Genomic DNA, 23,981 nt, shown 5'->3' with positions numbered 1-23,981 from the left:
AGACCTGTACTATCAATCAAAATAGTTATTTTTGCGGGAGGGGCGAGAAATGGTTGCGTCACCTGTCGGTGATTTTTGATCTGGCATCATTTCTTTCCTTACATAGTACCCATGTTTAATTCTACTGCTACTGCTTTAACTTTTGCACCATAATTTTACACTCTTAACAATATAAAAAATAAATAAACTTGCACCAAAATTTTGAGTTTGCATGTTCAATTTGGCTTTCAAACTTTCTAGTAAGATTTAATTTAATTTTTTAAAATTTTACAGCTAATTTAATTTCTAAATTTTTTAAATATATTTAATTTAGTCTTTTTGAATGAATATTTTATATGCGCTATAACAAAAACATAATAAGTTAGTCAAATTGAGACTGATTGCAAAATTTAAAGACAAAATTAAACTCGAGAGACAAATTAAAAGAATAAACTGAACTTTATTCTTTTTTAACTTAAAAGTTAAAAATAAATATATTTTTTTTAAGTATTACAAATCAATAAAACATCGAAACTAACTCACCAACACGGTCATTATTTTTTCACAAATCAATTAAGTATTACCAACATGTTCACTATAAAATAAAAGCATATATAAAATTTCATAATCCAACACTGGCTTTGTCACTATTTTATTAGTCTCCACGTGACTTCTATCAACTAATTCAAAATTTAAAATATATAAATTTAATTATATAATTAAGTCAATTATAATTTAAATTATTTATTAGGGTCAAATTGAGCCGCACAAAAAATTAAGTAATCAAATTAATCTTATATTAAAAGTTAAGTAGCCAGATTGAACTCTATAGCACATTCATTTCTACGCTCCTATAAAAAGACTATATATTGAATCTATTTAAAAAATTTAGTGATTAAATTGGCCATAAAAATATAAAAAAATAGATTGGATCTCACAATAAAATTTGAGAGCTAAATTAAATTTTATTTCTAATTTTACGCTATTGATAAAATAAGAAATAAATAAAGTTGCACCAAAATCTTGATCTTTTTTGTTTAAAACAAAATTATTTGTAGGACGATTTAAGATTCAATTGGAATATGTCAAGTCGACGTATGCTTAATAAAGAATTGAAACACTCAACTAAAAATATTCAAGGATCAAAATGGATCTGTGGTCAAGTGAAAAGTTTCTGGGGCCAAAACCAAAAAGAAAGTGGAATCCTTTTCCTTCAAATTGATATGTCATGAAAATTATTTGAGAATAATCATGAAAACCACTTTATTTGTTTGTTGATTAGTGGAACTAAATAATGAGATTTTTTTTTTTATCTCAAATAAATATTCATTAATGTAATTGCCAGTTAACAAATAATATCGAGATTTTTCTAAATATATTTAATTAATTACAATACAATTAATTATATAATTATTATCTATTAATTATTACATTTATTTTAAAAAAAATTGAAATCATAGAAATTGCTACGACAATGACTTTAACTTAATTGAGTTTTATTTTATTAATCCATATAATGAATCTGAATTAATCAACTTCTAAAATAGTATTTACCCTATAAATAAAGATTGGATTTACCTTACTGTTTCTTCAATGATAAGATGTAATTATGTAAAAGCCTGTTTTACTGTTAGAATTTGATCCATAACCGCATGATGAAGGGATGGCCGAACTCAGAAATAATGATGACAAGAGCAAATAGCTTTTGATTTTGATTACGGAGCACCATGCTCTACATCCATCTCCTTCAGGTATGTACGGGCCTAAAGCCATTTGTCACGTGAGTTATGTTTTATCTCCAAACTTTGTCTACGTGCGGTCTAGCTCGCTTGATTCTCCCGAAATCAAGATTGCTAATGAGCTCCACAATGTCTAATTTAGAGGCTTAGTTAATGGCTTTTATTTTTCATGTTACCTTTTGTGATGTTAATTATCTAAAGTAAAAAATTAAAAAAAGAAAATATGAAATCTATAATGACACAATTAAAAATTTATTATTCTCTCTAACAATTAACATATTCCAATTCTATTTATCTGATTAAAAAAAAAAAGCGCCATTAAACCATTTCTTCTATAAGCTTCATTAGGTTTCATTAGATGATTTATACAATAAAACTAGTTTATTTAGTTGTGAACCGAACCAATCGAATACTCACCTTAATTTAAAGTAAAGTAATTCTATCCAAAACAATGACTAAAGTTAAATGTTTAAGGAACCAAAAACAACCCTTTTAACACTTGATTTTTTGGTGAATTTAGTAGCATTGCAAAGGTTTGGTTAGTTCTAGGTCATAGCATTTATATCATATGGTCATTAATTGGTATCATTAGGTTAGGCAGTCAATAAATGCCATTCCTCTTAGACAAGTTTAACTGCAAAACACTGACCTTACCCTTTTGTCTATTCTTTTTCTTCAACAGGTTACCCTTCTACCTATTCAATGATCAGGGGCAAAGAACTTTACGCTGGTAGAGTTTGATTTCTAACAGCATAAAGGGATGAACAAAGTTAGAAATAATTATGACAAAAGTAACCGTTTATCCTTTGATTACCAATCAGAAATGATGGTCACTTCCTGGTCTAGTCAGAGCAGCAAACTAGTTATATGCTTACCTAATCTAACCGCTAAATTTTATACAGATGTTTATTAGTTATGAAAAACCAAATAAGAAAATTACTCATATTTGCTAACATTTTGAGCCATAATCATGACGATCACACTGGCTTCTAATGATATTATCAACAGTCACTGAAGTTTTAAAAGGTTTTTATAGTTTTGTAACTAATAAAACTAGGTAGCACTCTTGTTGCTGTGCTACCTATTTAGAACCTTTACTATAGCAGCTTTTTCATATTAACATATTCATCAGTTGAATAATCAAGACAACACAAATACTCTGTAAATCTACTGGTTGCAGATTCAGGCAAGCAAATGCAGACCACCATTCTTCCACTGGGGTCAGCCTCTCCTTCTGGCAGGAATACTGAGACTTGTGGCGTTGGGGTCAGGTCTATTGGACCTGCATAAACTGGTCTTCCCCACCCAAAATCTGCAGACTCGTACATGGAAAATCTTGTCCATTGTGTTATTGACAATTTCCCTCCAAATTCAAGCCTTTGTGGCCTATCCACCTCCACATAATCTATTGTTGATTTCAGGTATTCCTCTGAGACACTAATCCGCGCTTCACGTACTAAACGGGTAGTATCGGCAAGCCTTCCGTTGACAAGCTCGTACACAGAGCTGACTGCACATGCTACACATACCACATTGCCATAGAATCCATCTTTTAATGGCGGGTTTTTAAGCTTATGACGAGCATTGACAGAGAATGTTAACCTAAGCTTATATTCTTGTGGTTTTACATCTATAGCTTTCACCCATGACCTCCAAATATGAGCTGCCATGGCATCAAAAGTAGTGCAGGCAAACATCTCATTTGTTTGAGCTAGAGATTTCAGTTGAGTTTGAAACTCTCGGCTGATTCGGTAGCACTTCTGTACAAGCTTTCCTTGCCATAAAGACATTGTTAGGCTTGAGCCATCGTCTATTCTCATAAACTCGATATGAGGATATTTTACCATTGGCGGGTTGCGAGGCTGAAGAACTTCCCTGTCCCAAGAGGGTTCAGGATTTGTCACCAAGGTGCCAGACCTGGCTGTGGCTGCCCATGCTCCAAGAAACTGCATAGCGCCAATGCCATCACACATGCAATGGCAGAGTCTCAAGCCTAGGCTAAAGCCACCGCAGCTGAACAGAGTCACCTGAGCAATAAGCAAAGGCATGTCAAGTAATTTGTAAGGTTCTTCATCTGGGAACCTGTAAATCAATGGTGCCCATGCTGGGTTTGGCACCGTGAGATCTCCTAGTTCAGCTAAGGCCATCTCTGAGTATGCCTCAATAAGAAGTGCACCCTGCTCTGGTCCAAAAAAGACCTCCAACTTTCCATTCTTGGTTTCTCTCAGCCTACCAGATAAAGGGTAGTAAGGAACTAAAACACAGGCTAAAGCATCACTTAATGCTTTCACGACAGATTTTCTATCAGAATCTAAGTAATCTGCTCTGTAGAAATATACTGTTGGGGTGAATACACGAGCTCCAATCATATCATCAAGATTTGAAAGGTAAAGGCTATCACCTGAGACAGCTGGTATGGGACCCGCAGGCACGATCGGAACTATATTGCTAATAGTTATGGGGATGTTTAGGTGAGAAAAATGCAGCTCTTGCACATAAGAAGCCATGATTGGGTTGAGAGAGATCATACCAGGCAACTGCAATTTGTAGAAGAGAGAATTTTCTGGGAAATGCAAAGACACCAGAGCTATACCAACGGAAGGCTTTTCCAAGTTTTATTGGTCTGGAACAGTTGACAGCGAAATTATTCATGCTCCGCACAACTAGAATTTACTTGGATCAATCGTGCTAAGATTTATCTCTAGTCACAATTCTGCCCCCTTTAAAAGTTTTCATGGCTCTTCATTATCCATCGCAAGATAAATAGCATGTATATGGGTGCACAACAAATGCATGAATTGAAGGTTGTTGAACTTGAAGCCTCAGCAAGTCTTAACAAATGCTAAGTATGAAGTATCAAGAAATGGGCCATTAAAGTGTTGCTCTCAAGCCCGGTAAGATGTTATAGAAGGCCTATTAGTCTAGCACTACCAGAATATGTGACAGTAATTTTCCCATTGAGATGCATGCTTTCAACACAGAAACGTACAAGTAGAAGAAAATGCAATCTTTCATGGCCAACAAAAGGCAGGTCTCTTTCATTACCCTTAGGAAAGGGGTAGAAACAAGATAACAAAATATTTGATGGTAGATAAACAGAAATGAGGCTTAAAACTACATCCAATCCCAGGGATCAGGAATTTGCAATCCTCTACCTGAGTGGAAGCTCATTGATGAATCATTGTCAGCCAGTAGTTGCAAGTGACAATGCTCATCAATTCTCAAAGAAAATACATCTTTTCAAGACTGGCAGGCAGTGAACTAATCCATAATTCATAACTGCCTTTCGTCCAGTATAGATCCACCGTCATCTGCTAAATCTTTTATATTTGGCATGCACAGTTATAGATGCTAAAACCTCTAAATGATACCAAAATAAGTGTCGTTCGGGCAAAAGAATATCAGTTAAAATATATGCAAAGATGGACAACTAGATTATGCTCTTCCAAAATATGTGGATTCACTAAACTATCCAAGAAGAAGAAGAACTAAGAATCTTTCTATCCTCTAATTTAAAACCAAGAAACCTGTTGAAAGTCATTTTCAAAAGATGAGAACCTGATATCTTATTACCCATTGACAAAATTAATAAGTACATGTTCAAGGATGAGAAAGAGAAGCAAAGAAAAAAAAAAAACACTTTGCCGGCTTACCGAACCGGCTGCTGATTGTAGTGATTCTTCTCTTTTTTCTTTGCAGCAGCAAGCTTTGCATTCCTCGCAGCAGCTTCACTAGCAGCAGCTCGTGCAGCAGCATCAGTCTCTCTACTAGATTTCTTCTTCTTTGCGGACGCCACTTTCTTCAAACGTGCTTTCACATCAACAGCAGGCGCATCATCGACCTGCTCTGTCTCAGCAGTTTCATGTATCCCATTCCCAACATCTTCATCATGAGGCTGGCCATGGGATTCCTTTGCCTCCTTTGACGTTTTTTCCTTCTTTTTCTTCTTTTTCGAACTTTTGCTCTCGCCATGTGCATTACCCTTCTTCTCTACCTCTCTATCATTCTCTGTTTTCTTCTCTTGTACAACTGCATTAAGACGAAAATTATTTCATGTAAGAAATACTGCATAGCAAATTAATCAAGTACAACTAAGTTTTCAGCTCGACCACAAATCAAAGCAAGCATTATCTCAGGGAAAAAGATAACCATGCGCATGATAGTTGAATTGTCAATGTTATACAAATGCTGTTTCTCTTTAAGCCTCCTAAATGCTTAAAGAGAATAAGAAAAAAGGCATTATATAGTTTGTAAGGGGACCCCTCCAATCACATGAAAATTAGACATGGAAAAGAATGGTTGGGATAAGAACATTTCAAAGAAAGAGGTGAAATCTCCCAACTTCTTAAGCTCCAATTTCAGAAAACAAAAGGAGTTATATGTTTAGACAGTATTACATCAGCAAAGAAGTCCATTCAAACATCTCAGTCGGACACCAAAAACAAACGACAAGAAAAAGAACTGACAGATATGACAAACCAATGTAAAACTAAACAAATGCGAAGTTACCATGGAAATCATCTTGGCTACTGGTCTCCTGTTTATTATATCCCAGCTCAGCAAGAACTGCATCAAGTTCCTGAAGCCCCTTTTTCTTCAGTTCCTTCTTAGAAAGCTGCCTTTCAGATTCTTTGCGTGTTGATTCTTCTGGAGGCTTCTTAATAAATACGGGCGCCTCAAGCTCATGTTCATTTTCATGATCCTCCTCAACATCGTCATCAACTTCATCAAGACCTTCTACCTCACTTTCACTTTCCTGAGATATAAAGTATAGTTTACATTTAAGAATAAAACTTTTGTGAGAAAATTATCAAACAAAATTATTCAAAGAACGGTAACAGCAAAACTTAAAGCACCAAATGCATAGCATCTCCAAAACACCATTCTATTAGCCCCAAATGCCAATCATGACAGCCTGGCAGGTTAGCAGAAAATTTAATGTAAAACTAACATATCGATAGCAATTGCGAGTATAAGAAGTCCAAAAAGAAAAAGCAGAGAACATTGTGAAAACAATGTAAGAACCAATCAAACATCAAAAGATAAAATCCATCTTGACATAACTATTGAACACGTAACATCAACCAAAGCAGAAATCCATGTAAGGAAAGTTTTATCACTCGACAAAATCATTTTTCTTAAAACAGAAAAAAATACATTAGCCAACAACTAAAAAAGTTAAAACTTTGTTCCCCAGAAATTATTAGCCAACGATAAGTACTTACAAGTAAATAAATAAAGAAGAGAAATAAACAAACAATGCTTTATCTCATGCAATCAAACACATCTATAATTGAAAAATTCAAACAATTACACCATAACTAAATAAAACATTAAAAATAAATTTTTTATTATTAAAACAAAAAGCCCTTACTAGTAGTACCTCCACAACAGCCTCGTCCTCCTTTTCCTGCTTAGAATCCAGTGTATCGCCACCCCAGACAGGCACAGGTGGGGCAGTGGTAGCATAATAATCGTCATCATCTTCATCATCAACATCAGCCCATGATTTGACGGTGAGTGGGGCCGGAGCCCAAAACACTTTCTTTTCAACAATTCCCTTCTTTTCCAAATCAGTGTTGGAGGATCCGTTTTTCTCTTTCTCTGATTTCTTCTTCTTTCTTAAACTACTTAGTGCTGCAAACACGTTTTTACTATTCAAGCTCTCATCTTTTTTACCCGCCATCTTTCTATCCCGTCAAATCCAGAGCAATGTAAAAACTGTTCGTTTAAAATAAAAATGTAAAAACAGATAACAGAAGGCAACAGACGGTTCGTTTTGGTGCTGTAAAGGGGGAAGGAGTTAATGGAGGTACGGAGCTTGAAGTGCTTCTGTTTGGGTTTGATTTGATGGAGAAGAAGAAACGGAACTCACTCTGTTTGTGTTGCGCTCTTGTGAGGAAAAAAAGAAGGGGCCAACGTGGATGGGCACTTCGCTAGGGTTATTATGAGTAAACGTGGATAAAAATAGATAGTCGTTTTTTTCTTTCTCGTATCATATGTGCTAAATTATTGCACTCGTCCCCTCTTTTTAATTATTAACTTTATCAATAATTATAGAAAAAATACACTTTTTTATATTATAAAAATAATAAAATATATTAATTAAAACATCGTACATTGTAAATTATAAACGGATTATCACTTTATGATAGAAAGATAAATATTGTGAAATTAAACTAGAATGAGAAAATATATCTCTTATTAATGTTTTAGCTAAAACTCAAAGAATTTTTCCTTTTAATGAGAGTAAAATATCATTTTACAATTTTTTTTATTATAACCACTTTTATTAAATAAAATACATATAACACCTACTAATAATAATCTATTAATACAAATTCAACAAAAAAACATAATTTTATTTTACAATTTATATTATAAATTAACTTACAATTTAGATTTAATATATATAAGCCACGGTACATTGATTTGATCAATATGATATTTTTTATATTTTTTAAAAATAGCTATATATTTTAGTTATATATCAAAATTTCTTATTTAGAATTTTATTATACATAAAATATTTTATTTTTTTCTAGATACATAAAAAAATTATCTTCACATGTTTTTAATTATTTAGCACTAAATAAAAAAAATGTTATTACTTAAATGAGGACCATTTCAGTTAATTTGTTTCTTTAGCATTAATTGTTCGAGAATTCACATTATTTGCATGATTTATACCTAGTAACATACTATTGTCCAACGAAGATCTCTTTTTAATGTGCACTAATTTTGTGCATTTTTCTTAACTTCTGTTCATTGTTTTTTCTTGACAAATCTTGTATACGTCATATATTAAATTAAAAAGGAATATTTCTGAAAGTGTATAATTAATATCCATGTATACTATTATTAATTAAAAGAAAAAGGTATTTGATTTAAAAATTTTATGTGACTAATAAATAATTATAACTAATTTAATTTTAATTAATCACTAATTTTATAAATTTGATTTTAAAACACTTTTTATCTAACTTATTTATTTAAGTAATATTATATTTTATTATATTTATTTATTATAGACTTTTTATATTAATTTTGTATATAATTTATAATAAATAGTAAATTTTTACATCCATACTATTTGGTGATCGGACAATTATATTATTATTATTGTATGTAAAATTAGATATTTATTTACTTAATTTCTATATTTTAAATAATTTTATATAAATATTTATTATTATAAGTTATTTTATTTATTTAAAAATAGTATTATGAAAAAATTGACTGAATTTGAGATATGATGAGATTGCTCTTGGCATTTAGTTGGGAAGGTCTATATGTGAGTGAGTGTTGCAATGTACAGGTGGATAAGAAGGTAAGGGAAGAGGACACTTGTCAGGCATGCAAAGGATTTGGTCCCACATGGGGCAAACTATTTTATATTTAAAAAGATGTTTTTCTGGTATTAAAAGATAGTTTTCTTTAATAGTTTTTTCGTTTTTATGAATTAAATATATTTTAAAAATATGTATTTTTTATTATGCGTATAAATGAACCATTTGAAGAATAAATATTAAACCTATCTGGCTATCACATTTTCTCAAAAATTATTAAACTATTTTTAGGAATATTCATTTTAAATTAAAAAGTGTAAAAATGTAAATTTATTATAAGGCTAAAACAATATATCATATTTAAGAGTTTATATCAAAATAAATTAGAAATTAAAAATATAGAGTTATTAAGATATATTATTAAAACATTTTCTCTAAGTATAATATATTAAATATATCATTAACTAAGAATATAATATTATAAATCTAATTTTATCAAAAATATAAAAATAATTAAAATATAAATAAAAACATACTATCATTTATCCTCTGTCTAAATCTAATATTACTTTTATGGATATAAATCTATAGATATCATTACTTAATCAATTTATAAATTATTTAATTTTAAATTCGAAATTCAAAAAATTTATTATATGATGTTATCCATTGTATTATTAATAATATTATTCAATAAAATGATATTTAATTTTTATTTTTGTAAGAATTAACTAAAGTTAGAAAGACGGTTAACAAGTCAATAAAAGTATAGGGCTAGTTAATAACTACCTAAGAGAGCAACAGGGTTAAAGCATGCATATGCAATAACTTCTGGCTTCTGGGCTCTGTTATAGCATTATAAACAAGAATTTAGTACCAGATTAATTGAAAGTATTAAAAAGAAAAAAACGAAATCAAATTTATTGTGCTGTTAGGGTCCAATGGCGGAAAAACAAACAAGCCTTTTTTTATCCTCACACCTTATCTAGAGAAAATCCAGAACTCCCCCCCCAACTCAAAAGTTGATTGGTAACATACAAGCATAAAACAGCAGGCTTTGGATACATGTGCTTCAAGTAAATCTTGTCATGGGGTCACACATGGAAATCTTGCTTGAAAAAATAGAAAAGTTCCATTAATGTAACAATAGCACAAAAGAAATTGAATGGAGATGTGCCTATTCCTTTAAAAAGGGTGTATTGATCCTGCCAGTAAGAGGAAGAAAATTGAAAGGAAACTTATAGCTATAAACTTTAATTCTCAGAACGAATCTACAAATAAGCACTAGCCAATGAATAGCAGAAGAAGTGAAAACATAAAATGATACAAAACAAATTGCTTTAGAGCAGCATTTCTTGTTTAAGTAAATTTAAACAAGCGAGAATTTCTAAAAGTGCAGTGTCAAAACAATTTAAAAAAAGAGAAAAGAACAGATAAATAATTAAATAGCATATATCAAGAGGAAGCAACCTGCGAGGAGTTATCAAAGGCTGTTCCAACATGCTGAATGACAAAGCCATAGATTTTTCGCTTCAGCTTCTCAATCTTTTGCATAAGAAGTTCATCGTTCTTTGACACTATACGGTCCAACCAATCATTTACCCTCTTCAACTGCGGTAAGATAGCTGCAATGGAGCTAGAGCTTAAAGGCATTGCTTTAATTCCATCAGTACTACGTTCCCCCAATGCACGAAAACTTGCATCCAGGGACTCCTCCACAAACCTTACAAACCATAATTGCATCTCAGCCTGCAACTTCATTGCAAGTTCTACTGTTTCTTTCATTCCTTTGCCCCTTGTCCAAACTCCAACTATAGGATCCACTGCTGCTGATGAACTAGCCTTTAAAGACTGTCGTTTGGACAAACTTCTTGGCAGAGTAGTTGGAGGATCACTACTCTTACTGTGCAGCAGGGAAACAATCTCAAGATCAGTCGCTAAAGCAGCTTCAACCCATAGAGAAGCAGACTTTGATTGCTGAGTCGGAATGGTGGTCTGATCAGACGAGTGGCTAGCAGCAACTGACTCAGCAGTCACAGTATATTTCACAACGTCATCATAAATTGAGAAAAATCTATCAATTGTTGGTAAAGGATTCCCGGCCTTGGATATAGAAGAAAGTTCTGAAAATACACTGCAATTGGTAGATGGGATAATATTATGTTCGCATTATACTACAACTATATTCATTAAAACACAAAACAGATTTTTAGGAGACACCTTATTGATGTGTAAATGAATAATTTAAAATGTCAAATGTTGCTAATGTTGTATGGAATTGGAAATTCAAAATGCATGTGCAGAAGAGAGATTTCACTAGCATACCTTAAACTCCTTATAATAGTCTCAGTAGCAATAGCTTCCTCCAATGCTTCAGCGGCAGCTGCGGAAGCAAGGACCTTCCTTTGTATTGCCTCCTGCATTTAGTCAAAATGAGAGAATTTATAACTGACTTACTTTTACACATATTATATTCAGCAATTCTTGCCTCAACTAAACCATCAGGCTTCTGAAGGTTCGCTATAAGCATGTGAATTCACAAACATGTGGTGATTACAAACTGAAGCTGGTGCTAACTTCCTACACAAGTACAGGAAGAATTAGATTCCATATTTTTACCTTTCCAAGTTTTGCAAGTTCTTCAGAGACTGTATCCAAAGAAATACTGCCATCAGTCCATTTCTTCTCGTGTACAGTGAAACCCAAAGCAGCGCAAGTTGGCTTCTCTTTGTCCCGAGCTTCTGGAGAATCACTCTTTGTTGTCTCGTTGCTTGAGGAATCATCATCCTGATTAGATTGTCGACTATTTGCATCACTTAGACGCCTAGAGAGGGCAGCCTGAAACATCCACTGAAAGATTAGATTCCCGAAACAAAAGAAGCACATCACCCTTAGTCTAAAAGGGAAATAGACAACTGGAACAGATATATCAAGTATACATAAGGTAGATATGGAGGAAATAAATCAACCTAAAAGGAGGTATTTAAATGGAAGATATCAGCTGTTGATTTCCGCAGACCATATTTACATATTAAGTCATTATAGTTTAGTCTGAATTTAATTGTTTGATTGAGACTGAAACAGATGATTAGTCTAATAAAGAAAATTCTAAAAACATAACCTTAGAGAATAAACAAATACTCAGAGAAACAAGAAATATAGAAGCCCAACAAGTAAACATTACAATTCTACAAATTCTCAGCAATATAAGTGAATTCACCTGAGTCCTCAAAATTGCTTGCAGATCTGGCTGCTTCTTCTTCACATCACCTCTCTCTTTCAGCTCTCCTGAACCAATCATAGCTGGCTTCTCATCCCAACTCTTCTTCCTACTACTACTGCTGCTACTAGTACTCTTTGCAGAGGCGATAACTGCCTCTGAAATCCCGGGAATAGCTTTCTTACCAGCAGAATCTGCCACAACAGGAGATACTTTGACTCCACCAGACAACCTCCTCCCAGGAGAAAGCGAAGTCCTTCGTGGATTAGTCCTGCTAGGCGATGGCTGCTTATACCTTGAGGGAACAATAATGGCTGGCTCCCTTGACACCTTCCTGTTCTCCTCTCGTGCTGCCACCAAGCTCGGAACAACACATTTTGAAGGCGCTGGGGATGATGATCTCTTCCCTTTTCCCGCAGGAGAAGGATCTCGTTCCACCACATTCTTCTTCCCCACAGAGACTGATCTTTTTGCTCCACCCGGGGAACAGAATCTCTGAGGCACCTTATTTTCATCCGAATTTGAAATATTATCTCGCGGCGCAAGTGGTTGTCTTACTATTTCACTGCTCTTAACTTGTTTTTTCTCATTCCTTGCCGAGTCATCAAATTTCTTGTTAGCCAAATAAACAGCAATGGGATCCACCGTGTACTCAGAATTATCCACAGGTTGAATAACAAAGTCTTTCCTCGATGCAGAAATCCGCGCAATTAGTGGCTCAGGTGTCCCAACAAAAGGATGGCGGCCGGCTATAGGACGGATGCCACAAACCCTAGGGACAGGAGAGTCAAATTCGAACCGATCGATGTAAACAAATTGACCGAGTTGAAGGCGATTAGAGAGAATGAGATCGTTGTCGCGGTCAGAGAGGGAAATGTAGGTAGAGTTGAGAGAATCAGAGAGTTGAACGTAGAAGCCTTGGTTAGAATAGAGATCTGATCCGGCAAGGGCAGGGACTATGCCGGTCACTTGAAGGAGAGGTGAGCGGTGGTCGCCGGTGACGCGAGTTGTGGAGTTCATGGACTGGAGGAGCTTTAGGAGGATTCCTGGAGTGAGAGAAGCCATTTTTGTTGTGTAGTGTTGTGCTGTGGTGGTGAATGGTGTGGAAAATGGCAGAGTAAAAGAAAGAAAATGAAGGAGGCCGTTAGCCCGTTACTAATTCAAATTCAAATGCCCCGCTATTATTTTAGATTTTTGAACTGTTGTAGGGACAGGGATATGATTGACGGTGCCTTTAACAGTCGGGTGATACGCTGCCGTTATGCACTTTATATTTATGAGGTTGAATTCATTTCTTGTTTCTTGTTACCGTAGATGAAGGGTACAACTACAAGCTGAGCTGCATATTTTAATCACCCATGTACTATTTTTTTATATTTAATTTGGATGCATAAAATATTTCTTTAGTAAAAATAAAATTATTATATAATTACTTTTATTTATTTTAATTTGATATATTAATTCAGTCCATGAGTAGCAGTATAGTGATGACTTTTCTTTGCTGATATGAGAAACTTAGAATTGTGTTACTTCAAAATTTGTTTAAAAAAAGAAAAAGAAAAAGGTAAACGAACTAAATTTACCATAAGCATTGTACCGTTTACATTATATTAGACATGAACCATTCTGATTAAAATGTCCAATTTAACCCCATATTTATAGTCAAAAGCCGTATTGATCCTCTCGACTTTTGTTTTTTTAATGCATATAGTTTTTTATCTTAAATAAACTGTAATTCGTGGTTGATATAATACGTGGAATACACTTTATAGATGTTAAAAAATTATTTTAATAATAAATTTCATTAATATATATATCTTTAAAATTTTTATAAATTTACTTCATCTTTAAATTAAATATGATTTAAATCTAATTTTATAATCCAACGCCACGATTCAAAGGTTAAAATGGCAAATTTAACCTTTGACCCGAAATTTAGGAGCTAAACTTTAATTTTATCTCAAAAATTTTAAGTAAGGGCTAATTTAGAAATGTTAACATGAGTACAGATAGATTTAGGGCTAGTTTAATAATTTTCTTAGTAAAAGAAATATAAATAAGCTCTTGATTTTTTATCTAATATTATAATTAACCATCGAAATGTTTAAACAATTTCATTTAAGCTCTAAATATTTTTAAAATGTTTAATTTAACTTTTTATTACTGATGCTGTTAATGCGTCCATTAGCAGTGGGGTGGGATCTGCTTAGAACCACACTAATATTATGACCCTCGTTCATAACACTCTTTTTCTAAGCTTTCAAGAAACATAAAATAACCAAACCTGTTAGTTTTCTCACCAAAATTCTGAAATTGTCTGTCAATCTCTATTCTATCACATCCTTTTTGGAATAATTTCACCGAGGGACTTTAGAACATTTTGAGTTCTTCTTCTCGGATAAGTGATTTCAGTTTCTCTTTCTGTACCGACTAAAACTTGATGATCAGAGCTTGAGTCTTCTCTTTAATCAAATTCTTCTACTGCTGTTGATTCTTCTTCTTCTTCTAATTTCTTTTTAGAGGAATGAGAATTAGTTATTGATAAATCGGGGTTGGGTCGATTTACGCCTTGCTTTAGTCTGTGAATAGGAATTCGCAGACATGTGAATTAGTTTTGAGTGAATCTGTCATGTGCCTATCAAATGGTATGCATGTGTAAATTACCTTCTGAATAGGGAGCGATGTACGGCAAGGCTGTTGATATGGCGATAATGGATGACAAGGGTTCTTTTCTTCTTGGTTTTGTATTGGAATCAATGATTTGTCATTTGTAGCTTTTAGAGATTTAAGATAAGTTTTTGCAAGTGGACATGGATTACTTGATTACGAATTGAACTGAATATAATAAAATAATTGATCAAATCATTAATTAAATTCTAATTTTTCTAAAAAAGGTACAATTAAAATTTTGGAATAATAGAATACATCCATATGCATGCTAAGATAGAAAATTTAACACAAAAATATTTGATATGTATATTAGTTTTTAAAACAATGTGTAATTTTATGTTCTTTTGAAATTATTATATTATCGAATTTATATCCTCTGATTAAATAAACATAATTTAATAATTATAATTTAAATAATAAATTAAACAATAACTTTTATTTTAAGAATATTAGTCATTTTCAACATATTATTAATAGATTAATAACAATTTTCCATATTATATGATATATTATCAATTATAATTTCTATTAAATTATTATTTAATTTTATATTGATTAATTTTATAACATAAAAAGATATATTAAAGATGCCCATTATATTAATAGTTAGCTATATAACGACTGAAAAAGAAATTATTTTTTCTATACACTATCATCACTTAAATAATTAACATGCAGTAGAGATTATCTTATCATCCAACGGGCTACATAGAATGACACGACTTTATTTGCTAAATTCTATAAATATAAAACAAGGCCAATTTGGATCCATGCACATACAGGAATCAGAAAATATGTGCAGTTTTGCTGCAGAATAGTAATCCTTCTCGCAGACATACATACAGGGATGATTCCTTCAATAAATTAACAAAGATCCGCCAAAAATTCTGCAGGTCCCTTTACCCTATCTTTCAACATCAAGTACAAGACATTCTTTACATTCTCAATTACGGGGGAAGAAGGAATCCATCAAAGGAGAGACAAAAGAAGAAACTCTATATGGTCCTTATTTTCCATTTCTAGTATATTTTAAGCCACAAAAAACAAGAAAATCATGAGAAATACAATCAATACGAAGAATATCTTGATCATCAACCATCGGTTGGATGAAATACTGTTAAGATACCTGACCAGTTGGTTCTGTGCCCCTTCTACATTTGATAGTGTGTCGTCCATGTTCTCATCAATCCTGCAAGTCATGGTATTGTCCTTGGTGAGTTGCTGACTATTTGCTCAATCTAAACAATAATGAAAAAAATCTAAAGCACTTTGTCATTTTTCATCTAGATTCAGTTAGAGCTGTGTCATTTTGTTGGCTCATGCATCAAACGAAGTCTAGTGATTGCACCAAAACATATAGCAGTCAACAGTCCAGCTCCCTTTAGTAAGAAAACTGTTTTTACTGAGAGGAACCAAAGAAGTACTGCCACCATTAAGAGGAGAACAATATGTGGACATCCAAACATAGAACAAAAAAACAAATTACAAGATCATGCTAGTTTGGATGATGGACATTATAATGAAGAACAAACCTGATTGCAAGCTCTCCTTGCTGAGAAACCATGGTCGCTAGTTGTGTAAAGATATTGCTCAGCTCATGAATGGTGGACTCAACATTGTGCAGAGCCTCAGCTCTACTCTGCATGTAACTGTCTTGCAGTGGAACCATCTGCTGTTGCTGTTGACGCTGCTGCTGCAAAAGCGGCTGTGACTCACCATCTGTCTGCTTGCTGGAAAGAAAGAGAAACACAAATTTAGTGAGACAAATATTGGGAATTTAGCTCCGCAATCAAAGAAAACACCCATTAAAGCTATCAATTGCAACATCCTTGTCTAAAAGGTTTAACATTTAACAAAACAGAGAAATTCATGCAACGGAAAGTTAGAAGTCCTAAAAACAGAAAAGATAGAAGTTTCCGATCAGAAATTCTAGACACCACATAGTTGTTTTGTTAAATATACCTTGGAAATAACTGAGATGAAGATGCAGAACCATTGGCCCATGGAGGAGGAGGAGCTGGTGATGCATTAGCAGTAGATCTGGAAGCTAGTGGACGCTGTCGGACAAAGGGATTTGTAGAGTCTTTTGAAGCAGTTGAAGAAAACAATTGCCTTCTGTTTTCGTGAACTTTTAGATTCTGTAAAGATACAGAATACCTCAAAGTTAGAACATAAAGCACATCAACAACACTAAAGTCAAACTCCTTATATATGTGCCATGTTGAGCAGAAAAATTTAATGAACCTCCGTGCGCATTGTAAGGACTTCTTTAAACTCCTTTGTGGCGCTCATCAGGCGGTTCTTCAGATTATCAACAACAGTGGTAGAATGAGTAGTGGTGTCACTTGAGATGTTTCCACTTTCATTCTGGGAATTGCAAAGAAGTTGGAGGTCTACTACAGCTGCATTGAGTGCAGTGATATCTTGCTTTATAACTGCTGTAAGCTCTTGGATCTCCATAGTTGGATCATCAAACACTGACGATCTCTTCGCCACTAATTAAAGAAAATACATGGAAAAATTTAAGAAAAAAACTTTTGGGGACCAACCACATTAATACAGAACATATCCAATCACACAATGACCAACACATTCCAATATCTCCTTAAAAATTCAATTCAATGCCTTTCTTTTAAATTTAACCGAAATAAACATCTACAAAGAAATTGAAACTACAATTAACTGGGATAGAAAATAGATAAGAGAACACAGGAAAATATACTGGCATAATCACACATTTCCATGGTGTCCCATTTGTAGATGATTTTAGAAGAAACATGGTTTGATGTCATATTCAAGTTGGTACTTTAGATCAACATAGATCTTTTTACATAAGCTGAAACTGCAACTGCCACATACGTTTAGATCTATTGGATTCCTGAGAGGCAGAACCAAGCTCTTAATAAATTAAAAAGAACCAATTAACTATCTAATGTTAATAATTGACAGCAAAACATATTATGAGAAAAAAATGTGATTTCAGTTTTCATTAAGAAATGCAGCTTCGACATTTGCAACTCCATGAATCAGTCAAATTTAATTATTGATTTTCAGGAGGTTGCCGTAAGTGATCTTCTCAGAATCTCATCAAATTAAAAAGAGAACAAAATTAATAAAAGTATATAGCCGCAGTTGCATACCAACAGTTAATAAACCCAAATTGCAAGAATTACTGTGGCCTAGCACAGAATAAGCGCATTGTGAATTTTAAATTATTTTTTTTTTACCTTCAATTACAGCTAGCATTGCATTATCAATTCCAAGTAAAAAAATCTCAATGTGAGATGATCTAAGCTTCATTAAAACCAATCTGTAAACAAATTCCTATGCCTACGGCAACTGAACGACTAATGCACGTAAGTTAATCAGAACGCAAAAACCCTAGAAAGATTATAAATATATAAATTACTTAACTTCGAAATAATATAATTGCAGAAATCCCATAACAAAAGTAACTTACATTTAGCCAGCTTTGACAGCTTTTGAGAAGTCTGGTGGATACCAAATCCAATCTTAGACGCTCGTTTATTAAACTCCGATTGAATCGCCACCGCAGATCGCGTGGCATCGGGCTTCGAGATGCTACTACTACTACTAGTACTCGATGCCGCTGCATTGTTCGCCGATGAAAACGACTTTTTTAGCCTCTCCACTACGCTCAAAAACTCTTGCGTCCGATCCCTATACGACGATTTCCCCGGCGCCACAACCGACATTCTATCCGATTAAAAGAATTGAATATATAAATATAATGATTTGTTTGGTTATAGAAATATAGGGAGAAATATATAAGTCAAGAGAGAGAGATTTGAAAACCCTAAATTAAGAATGTTTCGATTCGTGTTTGGGCGTTAACGCTGTCGTTTAGATTCGAGACCGGTGGGAACCGTAAATATTGGATTTCATAAGAGTGCGGTATAGGGGAAAATTGCAGAATAGAATGAAGGAGAAAGCTAATAAATGAGATCTAGATCTACCTGATAAATGGCTATTCCTTTTTTCCTTTTTGGGGGGTTAATAGAGTTTTTGATTTGTTCTTCTTCTGTATCCTAAACGCACCGTTGTGGCTACAGGAAGCCGTTTTAATAGTTACTAGCTGGTTGCCTGCGCGGGTACGTACGAAGGACCGGTTGCTCGTCAATTAAAGCCCGCCGTTTTGGTCTATATTGTGATTATCATACCTACTCTCATTTAGAAAGAAAATTGATTAATATTTTAACTATTATTCAGAAAAGCTTAATCGGTATTTTCATTTTAAAAATAATAGTTTCGTTTTTAATTTTAAAAGAAAAAGGAAAAACAAATAACTGTAAAAAAAAAAACAATTTAATGAGATTTAAAACCATAAAAATTTCTTATTTGGATTTTTACAATTTGGTATTGGACGGTGACAAATAACTTATTATTTAAAATTAATAAATATATATTAATCATCTATTGATTTGATGTATAAATGGAAACATATACCAAATTTAAATAAGAATTTTCTTAAAACTATTTCATCGCGTAATTCTTCTTTTATATAAACAAGAGAAGAGGAAAATACATAAAAAAAAATTCTTATATATTTCTTTCTTCTTTGATCTATTTTTCTTGACAGATTTTACTGTATTTGATTGAAATTTATAAAATTTATGAAATTTATTTAAGAATTTAAATATACTTTAAATGGAATGCAAATCAATTTAGCATTCTATATAATCAAATTTGTATGGAATTAGTTATGATTAAAATTAAATAAAATTTTTAAATGAATCTCAAATTAGTAAGTCAATACATTTCATAATATTAAAATATCTCTTTTAATTTTATCTATTTTATTTTATTTTCTCTCTCATATTTTTTTAAATATAATAATTTTTATAAATTTTAATATTAATATTCTTTCGATATCTTGTGATAATTACTATACTACAACATATATTGAAATTAAATTATTGATAAAATAATTTTTTTATGACCACAATGAAATTTTGATAATTATAATGGTAATTACATTTCCAAGATATGAGAGCATGATATAGAATTAAATAGATATTTCAATTTTCTATATATATATGTGCTTTTTATGGATTTCTAATTATGCTTATTCCTAATTCTAATATTTATAAAAATCAAAATTCTTATTATATATAATTTGATTTTTTTTACATATTGAGAATGATATATTTAATTATTTAAAATTAATAAATATATATTAATAATCTATTAATTTAATATATAGATAAAAATATACATCTGAAATTTTTTTTATGGCATTTGTGGAGCATAATGGTCTTATGTTGTTATACTGAGCCAAAATAATACTAATAAAAAGAAATAAAAAGGAGTGTTTTGCATCTATATAGAATCTTATATTCTAAGAGCATCCCAACAATTCTGTTTATATATATTTTTAATTATAAATAATTTTTATTTTTAATTTCTTTTAAAATGTGTGTATCTTTCAATAATATTTTTTAATTTCTACTTTATTTTCTATTTAATTTTTTATTAATAAAAATAAATATGAGAAAAAATATGAATCTTCAAAAAAATAAAAGAAAGAAAGAAAGAAAATGAAATAATAAAATACTCTTGTCGAGAAAAATGACTATTGAAAAAAAATAAATTAGAGAAGGAAGAGTCATTTTAATGCGAGTTTTTTAAGATGCGAAGGAGTACAATGCAAGGGACAAAGTGTTTAACGTGGAAAATCTTAGGGACATTGATGTAATGTTCCCCTACCCCATGCCTGGAGTTCGATATTTGTACTTGTTCCTGTCATTATGAAATTTTCAAGCATTACAGCAACACCAAAAACACCAGACACCCCGCTGCAATTCTTAGTAAAACATCGAGAAGTCTTCCATGGTTCGCCAATGAATGACCATAAGCAATCATAATAGGAAACTCACAGTGGTCATCAGATGGATCTTTGTCTGTAATTATGGCCAGTCCAGAGAAATCACACTCCCAATCTTTCTGCCCAAATACCTGATAATACATGTTAAAGGCATAAGAAGCATTCCCTTCAACACTAAGATGATTACATGAAGACCCATAACCTAAAGCAGTACAATCTGATAGACTGCAGGCATAGTTGATGCTCTCTGGCAACTCTTCTACATCACTTGCACTAGGGTCTAGAACACACCACTTTCTCAGCATGTACTTCACTCCTTCAACTGCAACCAGACCCTTGTCTTCTTTCAATCCTGATATATCCAGTTCATATTTTGGTTTCCCATCATACTCAAACAACCCCCAGTGTCTTTCAAAGCTTCCTGGTGCAATGCTTTTAGCATTCTCATCAATAAGGCTAAATAGATAAACATCAATCTTACCCTTTCTTGCCGGTGTTCCCTTTCCACTCAGAACATGTTGAATTAGTCCTTGGTTGAATTTCTTAGCATATTGGAGATTGGCATGTTTATCACCATCTGTTGGCCAACCAACTTCTCCAATAATGATCTTCAAATCAGGATACCCTGCCTTGTTTAATGCCCATATTAGGGTGTCAAAATTTGCATCAAACACATTGGTATAAATCAAGTCGCCATCTTTTATTGGTTTGTTTGTTCCTTCAAAGAATGCAAAGTCCAGTGGGAAGTACTCATTGGAATAAAGACTCAAGAAAGGATAGATATTGACTGTGAAAGGCGCATCATTTGAATGGAGAAACTGAACTATTTCGATTGTAGGATCACGAAGTTCAGGTCGAAAGTCACCAGCAGATGGAACTGGGTTTGCGTCCGGAGAGTAGTAGATATCAGCATTGAAGGGCACTGTGACTTTAACCTGAGAATTAATTTTAGCATGGTCGAGGGCATGCTGGATATTCCTGAGAGCTGGTAATGTGACTCGCAGATAGGAACCATTATATGCTTGAAGGAAGGGTTCATTGCCTACAGCAATATACCTGCAAGGATCAATTGCCAAGGCCATTTCAATTGATAGCATGTTCAAGTTTCCTAATTATTCAATCACCGTATGAATTGGTTTAACCCAGCCAAAATTGCCATCTAAGTTATCAATAAGGAATAGAGTTAGCTACAGTTGCTACCATACCACTCCAAGTTAAGCAGATTTGGCTAGGGAAAAGAAAAATTATTAATGACTTGAGGCAATTAAAAATAATAAAATGAAGTTACAAAAATTCAAGAAAATATCAGGCAGATTTAGCTCATACATCCAATTCAACTGCTGGTCTTCGACAACCTTAGTATTCCAGGTTAAGGAGCCAGAGTCCATACAACCCAAAAAGAGTAATACTCTCTGACTGGATCAAGGGAAACAAACTCACCCACTCTGGTAAAGAGAAGAGCGGGAAAAGACATCCAAGCAGAAAAAAAGTTGGTCAAGATACAAAGATCTGAATTAACAACGACAAAGAATCATAAGAAACAAGGATGCTCACAGGAGTAAACAGGATGACAAGCAACAGGAATCCTAATTAAGTCATGGGTGATTTCAAGAAAGCAAGAACCTGAAGGATGACAATTAATAGAACATATTTCAGAATACAATAATTAAACCATTTAGAAAACAAGTTAAAACTAAAATGTTACTCAACTTGATATTGACTCCACCGTCGTACAACCAACTAGTAACATTGGAATCAACCCAAGAAGCAGCAGCATCAGGATCAGCACTCATCTGGTGCAACATGTAATTGGGTATAGCCAACATCACCTCAATGTCAGTTCCAATTAGAGCTGCCATGATTCTTTCATCAGCATCAAACAATTTCAACTTTTGAAACCCATTTTGTTTCAGCATATGTACCACCTTTTCTGGGGGGAGTAGTTGGGTAGTCATGGTTCCCCAGTTCACCCCAGCACTAGTGACTCTAGTGGCTGTACTCAAACTGACACAGAGAACAGACATCACCAAAATGCAAGTACTATATGCTTCTTTTTTCCCCATTTCTGTTGTTTCTTGAAGAATCTTTAGAAAGGTTTTAGAGTATATGAATCTTTCCTGAAGTTGATCAAGAATCAAGATTCAATGGAAAGATAAAAGGAAAGAATCCAAAAGGAGGTGGGGTCTCAAGTTGTTGATTGTTTGCTGCAGAAATTATAATGTGTGAAAGCGAGTGCTCTCTTTCTCTACACTTGTGTTGAATGGGATGCTTTAAGGGCAAGGTGGTTTCTGGAGCAAGAATCAAAAAGAAAAGGTTTTAGCAAAAAAGGACGGAAGATGCGTTTCTTAGTTCAGTTATTTTAGTTATGGGTGCATGACAGCCCGTTTGCCAACAAGTGTCCCAATGTTGTTATGTCTACTAATACTTAAATTTTATTTAGTCCCTCACTATACTCTCTTGAATTAAAATTTTGTTTTTCTCTTGTCGTTCAGCATGGTTGCACAGCAACAAAATAGATTGCGAAGTTCATGATCCACCATTATAACAACATTTGAAACCAGAATTTGTGAGCTTATTATGTATATATACAAATTTACAGCCATTTTGATAGATATACATATTTGTCTGGAATAATTGTAAACTGATGAGCATGATCATGTTGCATATGTTTTTTCGGGTATAAGTTGTCTATAAAAACACATGACTCTTCCATTTTCATTATATAATTATATCTAATGGGTTTTCCTTAGCTACCCTAGAGTGTATTACATCTAAAGATTGAATGAGTGATATAATATAGACCAGTTAGAAAATTTAAAATACATCATTCACTTTTTATTTAAATATAAAATATTTTTGAGTTCTCAATATATGTATATATAATACTTGAAGTATGTATTATTTCTCTAAAATATAAAATATTTAAAATATCATTTTACTCATTCAACAGTTGAGTGCAATAATTCGAAAATAACCAAATGAGATGGAGGGTTGCCCAAATAAAGTATAAAAAAAAAATGATAGAATCAACAAATGCATTGGAGGAAAAAGCACAGGTTGAATAAAACTGATTGATTGTCTGCGTTCTTTTTGAGGCAACGCCCTTGGCAGATTGGTATTCCCAGTACAAAATGGGAAAGACAGAGGTCCAATTGACGCACAAAATAGGATTAGAATTTTCCAAGTTGGAGGACCCAAGTAATTTGCTTAGGTTGAAAGGCCATTGACTACTATTATTT

The 23,981-nt window shown here is 33.0% G+C and overlaps 5 protein-coding genes across 7 annotated transcripts; all 5 read right to left on the bottom strand.

Moving 5' to 3' along the window:
* Window positions 1-2,689: 2,689 nt before the first annotated feature.
* LOC8278585 (omega-hydroxypalmitate O-feruloyl transferase) lies at window positions 2,690-5,124 on the bottom strand. Its single transcript, XM_002515523.4, has one exon. The coding sequence runs from the start codon at window positions 4,244-4,246 to the stop codon at window positions 2,816-2,818; it is 1,431 nt and encodes a 476-aa protein (XP_002515569.3). The 5' UTR covers window positions 4,247-5,124; the 3' UTR covers window positions 2,690-2,815.
* A 134-nt stretch (window positions 5,125-5,258) lies between these two features.
* Window positions 5,259-7,683, bottom strand: LOC8278586 (histone-lysine N-methyltransferase SETD1B). Of its 2 annotated transcripts, none has more exons than XM_015717094.3 (3): window positions 7,093-7,683; window positions 6,228-6,474; window positions 5,259-5,747 (listed from the first exon to the last, which is right to left on the bottom strand). In XM_015717094.3, the coding sequence occupies exons 1-3, from the start codon at window positions 7,402-7,404 to the stop codon at window positions 5,368-5,370; spliced, it is 939 nt and encodes a 312-aa protein (XP_015572580.1). In that variant the 5' UTR covers window positions 7,405-7,683; the 3' UTR covers window positions 5,259-5,367. The 2 variants fall into 2 exon arrangements, with proteins under 2 accessions (XP_015572580.1, XP_002515570.1); XM_002515524.4 differs by having other exon boundaries at window positions 7,102-7,677.
* Window positions 7,684-10,279: 2,596 nt separating this feature from the next.
* LOC8278587 lies at window positions 10,280-13,406 on the bottom strand. Its single transcript, XM_002515525.4, has 4 exons — window positions 12,228-13,406; window positions 11,627-11,845; window positions 11,333-11,424; window positions 10,280-11,141 (listed from the first exon to the last, which is right to left on the bottom strand). The coding sequence occupies exons 1-4, from the start codon at window positions 13,290-13,292 to the stop codon at window positions 10,463-10,465; spliced, it is 2,055 nt and encodes a 684-aa protein (XP_002515571.2). The 5' UTR covers window positions 13,293-13,406; the 3' UTR covers window positions 10,280-10,462.
* Window positions 13,407-15,602: 2,196 nt separating this feature from the next.
* Window positions 15,603-19,041, bottom strand: LOC8278588 (syntaxin-32). 2 transcript variants are annotated; one of them, XM_048371954.1, is made up of 6 exons: window positions 18,358-19,041; window positions 17,142-17,392; window positions 16,860-17,035; window positions 16,430-16,627; window positions 16,024-16,086; window positions 15,603-15,916 (listed from the first exon to the last, which is right to left on the bottom strand). In XM_048371954.1, exons 1-6 carry the CDS (start codon window positions 18,611-18,613, stop codon window positions 15,904-15,906), a joined length of 957 nt encoding a protein of 318 aa, XP_048227911.1. In that variant the 5' UTR covers window positions 18,614-19,041; the 3' UTR covers window positions 15,603-15,903. The 2 variants fall into 2 exon arrangements, with proteins under 2 accessions (XP_048227911.1, XP_002515572.1); XM_002515526.4 differs by having other exon boundaries at window positions 15,603-16,086; window positions 18,358-19,039.
* A 1,467-nt stretch (window positions 19,042-20,508) lies between these two features.
* LOC8278589 (glucan endo-1,3-beta-glucosidase 8) lies at window positions 20,509-23,089 on the bottom strand. The gene is made up of 2 exons (XM_002515527.4): window positions 22,453-23,089; window positions 20,509-21,798 (listed from the first exon to the last, which is right to left on the bottom strand). Exons 1-2 carry the CDS (start codon window positions 22,803-22,805, stop codon window positions 20,682-20,684), a joined length of 1,470 nt encoding a protein of 489 aa, XP_002515573.2. The 5' UTR covers window positions 22,806-23,089; the 3' UTR covers window positions 20,509-20,681.
* Window positions 23,090-23,981: the final 892 nt, after the last annotated feature.

The sequence above is a fragment of the Ricinus communis genome, chromosome 3 (assembly GCF_019578655.1).
Source record: "Ricinus communis isolate WT05 ecotype wild-type chromosome 3, ASM1957865v1, whole genome shotgun sequence".
In the NCBI taxonomy this organism is placed as follows: Eukaryota; Viridiplantae; Streptophyta; class Magnoliopsida; order Malpighiales; family Euphorbiaceae; genus Ricinus; species Ricinus communis.
This window is presented reverse-complemented; position numbering and strand designations above follow the sequence as displayed.